Source organism: Periplaneta americana, chromosome 15 (genome assembly GCF_040183065.1).
Source record: "Periplaneta americana isolate PAMFEO1 chromosome 15, P.americana_PAMFEO1_priV1, whole genome shotgun sequence".
Lineage (NCBI taxonomy): Eukaryota > Metazoa > Arthropoda > Insecta > Blattodea > Blattidae > Periplaneta > Periplaneta americana.
Genome location: NC_091131.1, coordinates 150,520,473 through 150,535,153, shown reverse-complemented (window position 1 = coordinate 150,535,153; position 14,681 = coordinate 150,520,473). Strand labels below are relative to the sequence as shown.

General features: G+C 34.7%; 1 protein-coding gene across 3 annotated transcripts in view; it reads left to right on the top strand.

Moving 5' to 3' along the window:
• The window catches only part of LOC138715446 (uncharacterized), a 69,537-nt gene extending 61,626 nt beyond the window's left edge, over window positions 1-7,911 (top strand). For all 3 annotated transcript variants that reach the window (XM_069848357.1, XM_069848359.1, XM_069848358.1), the window contains one exon: window positions 7,601-7,911. In XM_069848357.1, the coding sequence (XP_069704458.1) occupies window positions 7,601-7,751 (151 nt within the window). In that variant the 3' untranslated portion in view covers window positions 7,752-7,911. The remainder of the gene's footprint in view (window positions 1-7,600) is intronic.
• Window positions 7,912-14,681: the final 6,770 nt, after the last annotated feature.

The following is a 14,681-nucleotide window of genomic DNA, read 5'->3' as shown; positions in this document are numbered from 1 at the left end:
CGTAGGAAAATCCACTGTCTTTCCCTTGTCTTTCACATATTGCATTTCTCCACTCCTGTCTATCTTGCGCCTCGTTTTCAGAATTTATCCACCCATCATAACTTAGACACATGATCACAACACTCCTCAATGTTATCCATTTCCTCCCACGGAACATCCTCATATTCGTCTTCTTTCACTGTGGCTGTTCCTCAGCTTTGGAATTCCCTACCGAGTAATGTCAGGGACTGTCAGACATTAAACCAATTTAAGAATACGCTAACAAAATATTTTTTGTAACAAATCTTTTAACAATAATAGCTGTTTCAGGTTTCTCAATGTTTAATGGTTATATATATATATATATATATCACAAATATCTAAATTATCTCATTATTATTATTATTATTATTATTATTATTATTATTATTATTATTATTATTATTATTATTATTATTATTATTATTATTATTGCTATTACTATTATTATTATTATTATTATTATTATTATTATTATTATTATTATTATTATTATTATTATAACTATTTCTTACCAATGTTTATTATTGTCACACTAACATTACTTATCCAACTTTAATTATTTACTTTCATGTTGTTTTATGGTCTAGATATTAATGTAATAACTATGTAAGCAATTGTATTCAATTAGAATTAGAGTCTGGCTGGGCGGAAGAGAAGGCCTACTGGCCTTAGCTCTGCCAGATTAAATAAATACATAAATTATTATTATTATTATTATTATTATTATTATTATTATTATTATTATTATTATTATTATTACTTTTGCAATACTCTAAGCAATGGAGGCTTTGAAGGGAAATTTAATAACTTCTTAATCATCCTATAGGAACTTGGGCTCTGTAAATAAATGTTAAGAGCCTTTGTTTTCATTTCTAGTGACCACCAATTCCTCTGTACACACCGTGCATCTGAAGAGATACAATTTCTTACTGGTTGATATAATGGCCCAGGAACCTTACTCTTTATACATGCAAGGGCAGTGTGTATCTTCGGTTCTTTCTGCGTAGTCTTGAGAACTCTTCCTCTCGAACGATGCAATTGTACTCAAAGATGCGAATCTTTCTCCTCTTTGGTGTTAGGTCCCGCAGAATCTGTATAAAACGAAACAACAGAAAATATATAATTATAAACTAACAGTAAGAGTAAGCAGGCCTATAACACCACGAATAGAGGGTGCAGTTATGGGGTCTACTAAGCCCAATACATGCTACTTATCTTTTCCTATAAATAACAATTACATAATCTTCAATTTTGACAGAATATACTGTATGTGTGTAGTTCTGAAGCATTGAAATTGCATATCATCGGCTTATTTTAAAAAATCTTGTAACTGCATTTCAGAAAATTGCACATAAGAACTTTTTATTTTTATACCCAGCTAACAATTGTTATGCATTTGTTGTATACAAAAAGTAGAAGCATTTTCATACTAACGAGGTGTTATCAGGAGACGCATTTTAAAAAATAATAAATTTTGACTTGGTTTTAGAAGTAAGCTGATGATACCTAAGAAGTATATGGTTACCTTGACCGATGGAGATAGCCTGAACTTTGCAAGGTATGGCTTCTCTATTCAAATGTGTGCAGAGGGTACTTGTGAAGTACTTATCTTCAAAATGGTCCGCACACACCGAAAGCTGTTATGCAATTTCTTGGGCAGATTCACCTTTAGGTCTTCTCTGCCCATTGCTTCTAGCCATCCCTTGTATCTGAAATAAAAAAGGGAAATAAAAATAATAGGATAAATATAAATAATATAATGTATCTATAATACAATATAATATAATATAAATATAAATGATGAGCACAGGAACACTATTTCGTGGTACCTTGTAAAATCACTGGGATATGCTAGAAAATGAAAAGAAATTGCTCCAGTGACCTTAAAGATAAAATATAAATAATTCCTCCATTTGTAATACTTTTTTGGTTAGCCTTTTTATATGTTGAAAATTTGTAGTAAAACGGTTTAAGTATAAACTACCATGTCTCAGTGCATCTGATCCCTTCGATTTTCTGCTTTATCTGAGTGATTTTATAAAGAGATACAAACAAGCGTTCCTGTGATTATCATTCGGTACTTTGCCTCATCACACATGACAGAATAAAGTTACTTAAATCACTGAAAATAACTTCTAAAATTGTAGCAAACCAGATAAATCAAACATCGGTGTCGTGTGCAGTAGGGTACCGGAGTTTCAGTACAAAGAATAACTGCAATAGATCCTTCTCTTGAAAAATATCCACCACGTGGTATTGTTAATTTAGATGAATACATAATACAGAAATTAAATATAATACATATATGTATTATGGAATGGCCATGGAATGAGATCGGAGAAACAGAACAGTTTGACGTTATTTATGTGAACTTATTAGTGTCATTTAAGGTGTTTCGACTTATTTTATGTAAGATATACATAGTAATTATTCTTTTTTAAACAAAGTGGTATTCGCATAATGATTTATTGAATGACTTTTGGAAAATAGCGACTTTTTCGCCTTGTTTCCTGCAATGTTGTGTGTTGCTATAGACATTTTATCAACAACGTCCAGGTTTTATTGGTTTTGCATATCGTGATATGAAAGTTTTATAGTTCTGTGCTGTGTCTGATATAAGTTTTGGAATATACTGTAGGTGAGACTATTGCGATATATGAGACTTTACAAATACCATATATTATTATTAATTTATAGACCCTTACTTGGTCAAGTATAAGCAAATCTTTTATATTTCTTACTACATGGAGGCTGCAACAGGAGAAGAGTCAACCGACATAAATAATATTTCTTTAGATACTTGTAACACAACGCAGAGTTCTAATCAAATTCAGTGTGATTATTGTGAAAAATGTTTCTTAAATTCAACATACATATTAGTAAATCCCACCCAGATATTCATCGAGAACGTCTCATTCGTAAACAACCCCGATGTTCAACCACCGTGTGGAAGAACAATTCCAATAATTTAACTAATAATTCTGAAAACCACTCTACTGCTAATACAAGTCCTTTATCCTTCTACAAACAAAATCTTTCTACCTGGAAGGATAAATTTAGCGCACAGTTATCCGACAATGTGTTTGATGATGTGACACAGCAATTCCTGATTTTCTTATCCGAAGCAATTGATTATCTACTCAGACCCAAACATCCAACCAGGAAATATTACGAAGCAAAAAAAACTAAAGAAAAATTTAAATAACCAGAGGACTTACAGCAGATCCACTAACCCAGAAAGAGCCACAAAACGAGACCGACAGAAAAGAAAAAACAGATTTCTTTATGAGAAAACACAATTTGATTACTTCAATCAACGGCGGAAAGCAATAAGAACAGTACTGAGTCAAAATAAACCAACGTGCAAATTAGATGTCAGTGAGATGCAACAACTTTACAGTTCAAATTTTTCTTAACCAAATAACAATATTCGATCAGAATATCCATCCCATTACACCGAAGCAGAAATACTCGAATTAGATGATACATTCCAGAAATCTATCACCAAGTCAGAAGTTGCGCTTTCAATATCTCGAATCGTGGTGGACACCGCTTCTGGCCCAGACCACGTCCTGATGAGAGTTCTGAAGGATGATACTGCTGCAGAAATCATCTCCTCCATAGCTACAAGAATGCTCCATATTGGGCACGTACCTCCATGCTTCCAGACCGCAAGAAGTGTTCTCCTTTATAACTCTGGTGACGAAAATGACTTTAAAAACTGGAGACCAATTACTATTTGTTCCGTGTTACGTAGGGTAATTGAATGTGTCCTCGATAAATGCCTTCGGGAATACATAAAATTCAATCCTCATCAGAGGGGATTTACACATTTTCCAGGAACAATAGTTAATACATCCCTTCTCAGGTCCACTTCAATGTCCGCAAAATCTAAAAAATGTGATGCAACTCTCGTTTTCCTTGACGTTAGTAAGGCATTCGATAATATCGGGCACTTGTACCTATCAAACACATTAGATAGCTTGGTTATTCCAAGCTTGTTGAAAACGTTAATTTTGAAACTTCAACTAAATAATTCCACTAGAGTAGAAAACAATCATAAAAAAACTAATCCCATTGGTTTGCGAAAAGGAGTTATGCAAGGATTGCCCCTTTCACCCGCATTATACAATCTATGTACTGATCACATCCTTAATGAAATGTCAGAAGACTCGATCGCTGCCAAATAAGGTTTCAATCTTGTTTCAGGTTTAAAACCTATTACTGTACTTGGTTTTGCAGATGATACTGTTATCATAGCTAAAAACAAAAACTCTGCTTTAGAACTCACAAGGATGCTCTTGATCGTTTCAAAGCTATTGGTTTAGATATAACTTACTTACAAATGGCTTTTAAGGAACCCGAAGGTTCATTGCCGCCCTCACATAAGCCCGCCAGCGGTCCCTATCCTGTGCAAGATTAATCCAGTCTCTATCATCATACCCCACCTCCCTCAAATCCATTTTAATATTATCCTCCCATCTACGTCTCGGCCTCCCTAAAGGTCTTTTTCCCTCTGATCTCCCAACTAACACTCTATATGCATTTCTGGATTCGCCCATACGTGCTACATGCCCTGCCCATCTTAAACGTCTGGATTTAATGTTCCTAATTATGTCAGGTGAAGAATACAATGCGTGCAGTTCTGTGTTGTGTAACTTTCTCCATTCTCCTGTAACTTCCTCCCGCTTAGCCCCAAATATTTTCCTAAGCACCTTATTCTCAAACGGTTTAGATATAAATGTAAATAAATCTGTAGCTATTAATATTTCTCGCGGTAAATTGCATCCAAATCAACTAAACATTTCTGATGACACTACCATCACATGCTTAACTGCAAATGAGCATGTACGCTACTTAGGTGTTAATTTTTCTGATGTTTGTATATTCGATTCCCAAACCGTTTTAAATGACCTGAAAACTAGATTAGATTTGCTAATTTCGTCTCCTTTATTACATCCGGATCAAAAGTTTTGTATATTAAATTCCTCAATTTGCCCATCATTAATCTACACATTTCAGACAATACCCTTGAAAACAATACCCAATACTTTTTTAGATAACGCTGATAAAATTATTAAAAGCACTCTGAAAGAAATTTTGCAACTACCAGCTGACACACCCGATTCTATGATATATACACATCGTAAATATAAAGGTCTTGGTCTTTTTAAGGTATGCTGGGAATCCATGCTACAACACATTAACGGCTTAAGGGTATTACACAAAACTAATGATCCTTACATTACTTCCACTAGGGACCTTATTGAGGAGAGTAAAACATGTTTAAAGAGCCTTAAATTAACTCCTGCTAATTCTTTTTTAAATAATCGTGAAAATTTTGTGCACTCTCGAAAAGTTAGAGACGCTTTAAGAGACAAAGAATTTGAAAATTGGTGTACATTGTAACAAAAGGGTAAAGGAGTGATTCTTAACAAAGAGTTCCCCCCAGCAAACAGCTGGATAAGAAATCACAAAGGTCTAACGTTCTCGGAATGGATAGACGCCCTTAAAATGATAGGCTATGTCACTCCAGTCCGAGCTGTACCGGGTAGAAGTCGGAATGGTACCGCTGTAGGCGCTGTCTCAGCGAGATTGAAAATCTTCCCCATATCCTTGGCTTCTGCCCCTATAGTGAGGCCCTTCGCAACATCCGTCACCATGCTGTCTGTTCTATGCTGGCCGAGGCACTGAAGGAAGTAGGGTTTACAGTCCATCAAGAGGTGCAGGGACTAGCCACACAAGGAAGTGTTCGGCGAATTGATATCATTGCCATTAAGAACAACTCGGCATATATTCTCGATCCCACCATCAGATTTGAGACACATGCAGATCAACTGCATGAGGTGGACAGTGAAAAGAAACGGATCTATGAACCAACAATCCCGTTCTATAAAGATAAATATAGCCTGTCCCACATTGATGTGATAGGTCTGATGGTGGGAGCACGAGGTACCATACCCTCCTTCTTTGCCAACAAATGTAAAAACTTGGGCCTAACACACAGCATTGTGAAGGAAATAGCCATTACTGCCCTCAAAGGATCGGTTCAGATATTGAGAAATCATTTGTATGGGAGTGATAATGGAAATTTCAAGTTATCTTAACCGATGGCTGTTGATTGGTTTAGATATCAATGCCAATCAATCCGTACTATTATTTTTCTCGTGGTATATGGCATTCAAATCATTCTAACCTATCTGATGATATTTCCCCCCCCCCCCCTTTCTTAACTGTAAATGATCACAAACGCAACTTAGGTGTAAATTTTTCTGACATTTTGCATATTCGATTTCCTAACTGTTTCAAATGTATATCATTTTACCTTTTAGGTGTGTTTCTAAATTGTATGTAATACGCTTTATCAAATCTGACAACCTTTCCATAAGGGAAGCTAAATTTATTATTATATATAGATGTGTGTATATATATATATATATATATATATATATATATATATATATATATATATATACACATATACACACACACACACACACGAATAGTATCCGGTATCTTATATAATTTATAATGATGCACGTGACTAGAAAAATCTACAGTACATCAAATTTGTTTAAGTGATAAAATTACTATTATTGTAAATGAAAACTCACCGTTCACTATCTCGCGATATTTTGAAGAAACACTTATTTGGGTGGCTGTCCTTCTTATTTCTATAATTCACACTTCACATAAGATGGCATCTTTCACAGTACACAACAGATACAAGACAAATCAAGATGTCTTCCTTCTCCTTCGGTTCTTTCTTTCACCTTCCTACCTTAACAGGACTGACAACTTAAACCAAAAGCACGCATGCTCATTGTCCATTTCTTGGCATCTGAATTCAGTGCCGGAATGTTGGTAAGAAACGATGGTAGCGTTCGTAGTGTCGGTTAAAAGAGTTAGCGGCGATTGAACCCCTCTATTATATTTAAGTCCTCTTGGTCTGGAATCAATACTCCATTTCATATAGAAATATGAGAACAAATGGATGAGCCATCTGCAATGTATGAGATCCCCTAGAATCCCAAAAGCTATGCTTCACTATCAGTCCCATTGGAAGAGATCTCTGGTACGTCCCAAAAAGAGCTGGGGAGAAAATTCCTCTTTATTATGAGATTGTAATGGCCTACAACTTGTATGGATGATGATGAAGTAGAGGTGTTTGGGAATGCTTCTTGTAACACAAGCATAGTGTGGTGGTTTTGGTTTTTCCACACCCACACTGCATATGCAAGGAATTTACCGCCATTGGGTACAATTTAAGAGAAAAATATTATATGCTGACAAACATTTCAGAATATTATTGTTTTACAAAATATCTTAATTTGGGGCTTTATACCACTAAGTCCTGAAAATGTGCTACATTACATGCTCAGCAGTCTCTTATGTACAGGAACACCTGAAATATACAAAAATATGTAGAATTGATTTTGAATATTCTGCATTACAGCTGTTTAAAATGATTTTACATCACTTACAAATGGATAGTAAAATATGCAGTTGCATATGACTCCTCACCCTATTAATATGCCATTCAATGAAAGCCTGTGAATGCAGTTTATTTTGCTTGCAGGCTACCCAGGACCATTCGAGCCCTTGTGTGTTATCCCGCAGCTCCCACATCAGCAGAAGATGAGGAGGAGGAGGAAACAACGAAGAGTTGCTGCTGTTCATGTTTGAGATATATATTTTGTGGGCTTTGTAGTCGTTTTATGCGTAAGTAGTTATAAATTGTATGTCTAAAGCCATTTTTCAGATAGATCGCCCTCAGCCTGTTCTTATATTTCCCTCCCCACTTGTTCAAAGTTGAGCTGTTACAGTAGTAGTGAATTATGTGCACTCCTTAATGTTACCAACCATTAAATCTTTCATTTTGTTTGGCGATCTCTTTCTTTATGTGCTAAAAATGTCTGAATCTCATGCTCCGTCCCTTGGTTCCACTCAATGCGGCGATAATTAAGCACATGTGGTCGCATTTTCCATTTAATTCCTTCGTTTTCCGATAGGCACAACATGCTTAGAAATGTTTGGAGCTGTAGGCGTATTATAAATTAATCATATTTTTATGGCCATGCAACAGGAAAGGGGTGTACGTTTTTCTTGGTTCTTCTTGTTTTAACACTTCGTCCCAAGAAATTTCTTTTCTTTTGCTGCCACTAAAGTGCACTGAAATTAATCTGTGAATGGCAACAGACTTACTGCAAGCTAAACTCATGCATTTCCTTTGTTTTCTTGAATATAGTTAGTAATTACGAATGTTCTAGAATTTTTAAAGATTATGTGGTATTTTGTTGGAAAGTATATTTAAAGACCATGTTGGGTCCGATAAGCTGTGAGAAATTCCAAAAGTTTTATTAATATTACAATAACATAAATGTTTTATTTTAACATTTTGATGAATGTTTTCGGTTCAAGGAACCATCATTAGATCCCCAATTAACCTACAAAATCTTATGAACGAAGTATTATAAACAATCGGTGAAACCATGGGTTTTATAAAATAGATTCGGATGCATAATGAATTATGATATCACATATTGAGTCACAAGTAAGTGAGTAAAATTCATAATAGTACCATAAAACAGTAAAAACTGTATGTACAAGAATAGAATTGTTAAAAAGTAAATGATCAGTCCACTTTTATGAGTATAAGATTAAGCTATATAAATAGCATAAGCACCATTCAATGTGACTGCATAACAAGATTAACATGAAGGCTGCATTTACAAATGTCAGATTGATATGCTGATGCGAATTGGCAGAGTAGTGAAGAGAGGTGAATATGCAGCTTCATGTGTGGTAAGACTGGAGTAACACTTGAGACATGCGTGGTCTTGTAATCTGAAAGTATGTACAAATTCTTATTTACGATATTGAAAGGATTAAAAATGAAAATTATTTATGATTTGTAACCAAATGATGTTAATTCACGAAACACGAAAAGAAGGGGGGCAACCAATTAAATAAAGAAATTACTTACCTAGACGGAGCAAAAGAAAATATATCCGTTCTTGTATAAAGTTCAGCCACAAATGTTGACGAACGTTGCGCTTACAAAAGGACTAAGTAACATCAAATTGAAGGGTGGGGGGGGGGGGGGGGAAGAAGCATATTGGAGTATCGGAAGTCATGTGTGTAAGGAGAAATTAAATTATAAAGCAGACTATGTATGTTTGGGAATTGCTCATTCAGAAGGGATAAACCATTATTTAATGCTTGTGAAATATAACATTCTTCAGCAATATGTATATGTGGATTGTCACCCATAGGATGAATGACCTGTAGTGTATTATTTATATTGGTTAATTCATGACCTTGTTCTGTCAGATGGGTTGCAAACTTTGATATTCGTTTACTGTATTTGAAATCGGAAAAATTTTCATTAAACTGGGTTGGTAATTTCTGTGAGTTTGACCAATGTATTTGCTAGGCCAATTTTTCCATTGTAGCATATATATGCCACTATTTTGAAGTCGATCTCTATTATGAAATTTTTTATTAGGTATGACGTTATTTAATTTATTATTAGTGCAGAAGGCTATATTCATATTGTGTTTTTTGAAGAAGTTGTTCAATTGGTTAGAAATCGGTCCAAAGTAGGTCATGCTTGTCCATGTTTTTAGGGGTTATTGGTTCAAGAAAAGTGTGTTGAGTTTTTTGTAAGTTGTTGTTACGTTTTTGGAGGAGGCTGTCTACTGTATGTTTTTGGAAACCATTATCTTGGGCTAAACAGGTAATATAATTATATTCTTTATTATAATTAGATTTACTTAGTGAAATAGTTAATAATCTATCAATGAGGAAACGAAATTTACTAATTTTATGAGTTTCTGGGTGGTTAGAAAGGCTGTGTATAGAATGATTAGTGAAGGTTGGTTTCCAGTATGTGTCAAAATTAAAACGGAAATGTTTTATAAAAGTTTTGACGTCTAAAAAGTTTATTGATTGGTTAACAGCTGACTCGGAGGTGAACTTTATGATAGGGTGTAAATCATGAAAGGAATTGGTAATATTTATTTATTTCTCTAATGGCATGGAACATTAACAAATAGTCATCAATTGTCCATCTGATTCATTATCTTAATCCTGGCTTCCCAATAGTTTCTGTTCTGCGAAGGGCCAGGCATCACATTAAGTGGGCCCTGTCCATATCTTCATCCAGATTACAGAGCATGCAGGTGGGCGTTAGAAGTAACCCAAACTGATAGAGCTTCTTGTCTTGGCCATGTAAAAAAGTCTTCCAGTTTGATTCTAAACTCATGAGGTATTGTTCCTTCATTTGTAGAGTTTAGAGCAGTGGTATGATACTGATTTGAAGCAACTAGTGAGCATGGCAGCTTTTTTCCTAATGTATCTGCCTGTTCATTGCCAGAAATGTGACAGTGTCCAGGGATCCACAGGAGCTAATTTGAGTTTCCTCATTGTCTCGCAGCAGTCATGAATCTCCACTGATGCAGCAGCTCAATGGATTCTATGGCAGATCTTGAATCACTCAGGATGACAGTCTTGGAGAATTTTCCAAGATGCAGTAGAAGTTGGTTTAATGCTGTTTGAATGGCTTGATTTCTCCATCGAACGCTGTTTTGAATGATCCGATGGATTTGTAAATAGTTGTTGTTGTTTTCTAATGCGAGGCATTTGACAGTAAAGTCATTTGACTTCTTGCACTCCAATATTTTTCAAAGGTATTATCATGGCCAGCCACTGAAGCACAGATTTTGAGGTGTTACGAATCCATTTCTTGGTTTGAGTTGCACAAAGGGCAGTTAGGGGACTGATATATTCCAATTCTATGCAGGTGTTTGGCCAAACAGTCATGGCCTGTTGCCAATCTAAATGCAGCTACAGACGATTTTCGTGGTAAATCGGGAATTAACTGTGGATTATGATGCAGAGAGTTCCATTTTTTCCCTTGAGATTGTGTTATCAAATTTTGTTTGTTGAAGTCTAAGTATGTAGATTTAATAAATCTTTTCACAGAGTAATACGTAGATTTAGTAACAGGTCTGTAAGTAGCAGTGCTTTGCTAAAGCATCCGCATTCTAGTTTCCCAGGATTCCACAATGGGATGGTATCCATTGGAATACAATTCTTTTATTGAGTGATATTAATTGAGAGAGCATTTTAGTTATTTCTGCTGTTTGAGATGAAGGTGTGTGTTTAGATACGATTGATAGAATAGCTGCTTTGGAGTCTGACAATATAACTGCATTTTTAAATTTATTGATGTGGCATAGAAGATTCCTGAGACTTTCACTTATTGCAATGATTTCTCCATCAAAACTTGTTGTTCCATACCCAAGAGATCTATAAAGTGAGAAGAGACAGCATGTAACACCTGCACCGGCACCTTGTTCTCTGGAGATCAAGGATCCATCGGTGTATAAATGAAGCCAGTTTTGTGGAGGGTACCTAATATTAATTGTCTCTAAAGACAATTGTTTCAGTATTTCAGTGTTTACTTCTGATTTCAGTATTTCTTCTGTTAAATTTAGATTTATAAAAAATGAAGATGTAGCTGTATATCCCTGCTCCTGCATTTGGGTAACCATGTATTTGTGAGCCATCTGTGTATATTCTGAGCCATTCGGGTTCTGGGTATTTACTGTTGATAGTCTCCAAGGCCAAAAGCTTTAGACTCATTGTGTCTGTTCCTTTTTTAAAAACACTTTGGTTTAGGTCTGTGAAGCAGTCATGGGATTCTATTTCAGTTGGATTCTGTATCATGGGTTGGGGTTCATTTGATATAATTGAATATTGTTCTTTTAGCTTACGTACTTTCTTCACAAATCCATGTTGTGTTTTGGGGTTTCTTTCTTATTTTCGTATTTGTACCAGTATTGACCATCCGATAGTCTGATTAGCTCTTCATACAACAGCATGGATCTCTCTGAGGGTCAACATGGCATCCACAGCAGTTATTTTTACAGTCTTAGGCTGGTATTCATAGTCGACACTTTATATCACCACTTTGCAAAGTGACACTTTTGACGAAAGTGGCTCTTTCATATTAGTGGTATTCATAGACGATTGAAGAAGTGCACTTCACAAAGTGTCACTTTACGCCAGCAAAGTGTAGAGTTAAAATTTGGTTGGTAATAGAAGTCCCACAATGCCTTTCAAAACAAGTGAACAAACAATAACAAATTAATGACGTATAACCTACAAATTACAATGCTTGTGATTTGAATTGGGAACCTATTGATTGCGCGAGGAAGAAAATATATATTTAAAGTTGTTTTATTTCAGTTTCTAGTTTTTGTTGCCGATAGTTTAGATTATTTCAGTCAGTTCAGATATATAACATTTTATTAAATAGTTAGTGATACTGCTGGTGAAATTAGGTTAGGTTTTGTACAGTACATAACTGATCCATTAATTTATATAGTTAGATTAGGTTCTGTACATATCTTTTTCATTGATTTATGTCGCTAAGTTAGATTATGTATGTATCCGTTCCACTGATTTATACAGTTCGGTTAGATTTTGTAGCCTACATATCTTCTATTAGTTTATATAGTTAGGTTAAGTTGGACTGAGTAGGTTAAGTTTATATATATATATATATATATATATATAAAAAATCATTAAATTTATATCGTTAGGTTAGGTTTTATACGTATCTGCTTCATAGATATATCGTGTTATTTCCGTTATTTTCATTTTTGTCTTTTTCGTGAATAGTGAATAGAAGTAAAAAAAGAATGAGATAAACACATTACTACTGCTATTATTATTATTATTATTATTATTATTATTATTATTATTATTACTACTACTATTTTCTCTCTCTCGTTTCCATTATTGCCTGCCCTTCAGGAATATTTTGAATGCCAAATGTTTCTATAATGCAAAACAAAATAGGCCTAATAGTATGAGATCTCTTTTCATGGTGAGGTTATGACTGCACATGAACTAGAGACAGTAGATGTATTGCTTACCGGCGTGAAAATATATATTACAGTTATCAAAACAGTAATGATTATATCAACATCAAGATAAATCTTATCTCAAAATACAGGTAGTCAACAAAAATCAAAATCATTTTAAACCCAATATAATTATGGAATCTGCTTAGAAGGCAGGCACGTGAGGTCTCTCAATGCTAATTTAAAATAATTATGCCTACATTAGATTGTAGTTTAATATTATTTAAGTTAAAAAAATCGTTTCAGTAATAAAAAGTAGGTTATATAGGCATATCTACCTACATATCACTTCATCGAATTGAGGTTATAAATATACGAATGTTACTACAGAAATACCTGAACTATAATATTATATATATATATATATATATATATATAAATGTATGGTACATATCTGTAGCATAGAATTTTAATGCAGTCAATAACTGTATTATTGGAGGCACTGGCAAACGTCTATTATTCGTTTTTGTCAACCAGTCATCGAAAATATAAGCAATCTCAATAAGTTTCTTTATCAAATCGGAACCGTTTTTTTAATTCTATATCATTATAAAATTCCACGGGATTGTCTTTAGGCCTATCTCTAATTTGTACATTGTCCACTAATTGTGCCATCTCTTCCGCACGTTCTAATAATTCGACAACTTCCAAGACGTCCGCCATTTTTATACAAAGTGCCACTTTCGGCTCAAAGTGTGGTCGGAACTACACTTTCATCCAAAGTGTTCCTTTGCACCAAAGTGTCGACTGTGCAACGGAAAAGTGATACTTTGCGTCTTCCAAAGGACACTTTAATCGAAAGTGTCGACTATGAATACCAGCCTTAGAGTCGACCAATTGTGTGTTTTACATTCCAGGAAGAACATACTTTTGATATGTAGTGCTTAAAGTTGAGCGAGCACATTCCCATTTGCATCCTGGAAGGCGTTTTAGGACCCTCCGTTGGTTTGAAGTTTGGGAGCTAATTTTCTCCACTTGTTGTTTCCAGGATAACTTATTATCAAAGGTTACGCCCCAGTCACCTCCCAGTCAGCTGTTAACTGATCAATAAACTTTCTAGACCTCAAAACTTTTATAAAACATTTCCGTTTTAATTTTGACATATAATGGAAACCAACCTCCAATAATCATTCTCAACATAATCTTAAGGCTGAGTGTTGAAGAACAGAAATTTTTTGTAGATGAGTTGCTGATGCTCCTCCCCATATTTCACATCCACAGGTCAATTTTGATCGTATATAAGCATTATAAAACAGACGCATTCCAAAATATCAAGAAAGTTATTTCATACCATGTTCATCCTCCTCCAGTCTTGACACTGAATTGCTAGCTATTGATGCTGCTCTTCAGTGTGTTACTCAAATTCCTGAAAAATCTATTTCCATACTTACCGACTCCAATTATATAATTAAATATGTACCAAACCTATGTGCACATAGAATTATTCCACTTCGGAAACAACTAAGTAAACTAAAAGAACTCCAAAAGGAAATAACATTTCAATGGATACCTAGTCATTGTGGTATACCTGGAAATGAGAAAGTTGGTAATATTGCAAAACAGGCAACATACCGTATTTACAACCAAGACCTCTTCAAGTGGTATCTCTATCCGTGCTTTTGCTTCAGTGAAGTCTCATTTTACAAACCTATGGATCAACAATTGGCTCTCTTCTGACAAAGGAAAAATTTTACAGTCTGTACAAAAGAAACCAAATGACCTGGA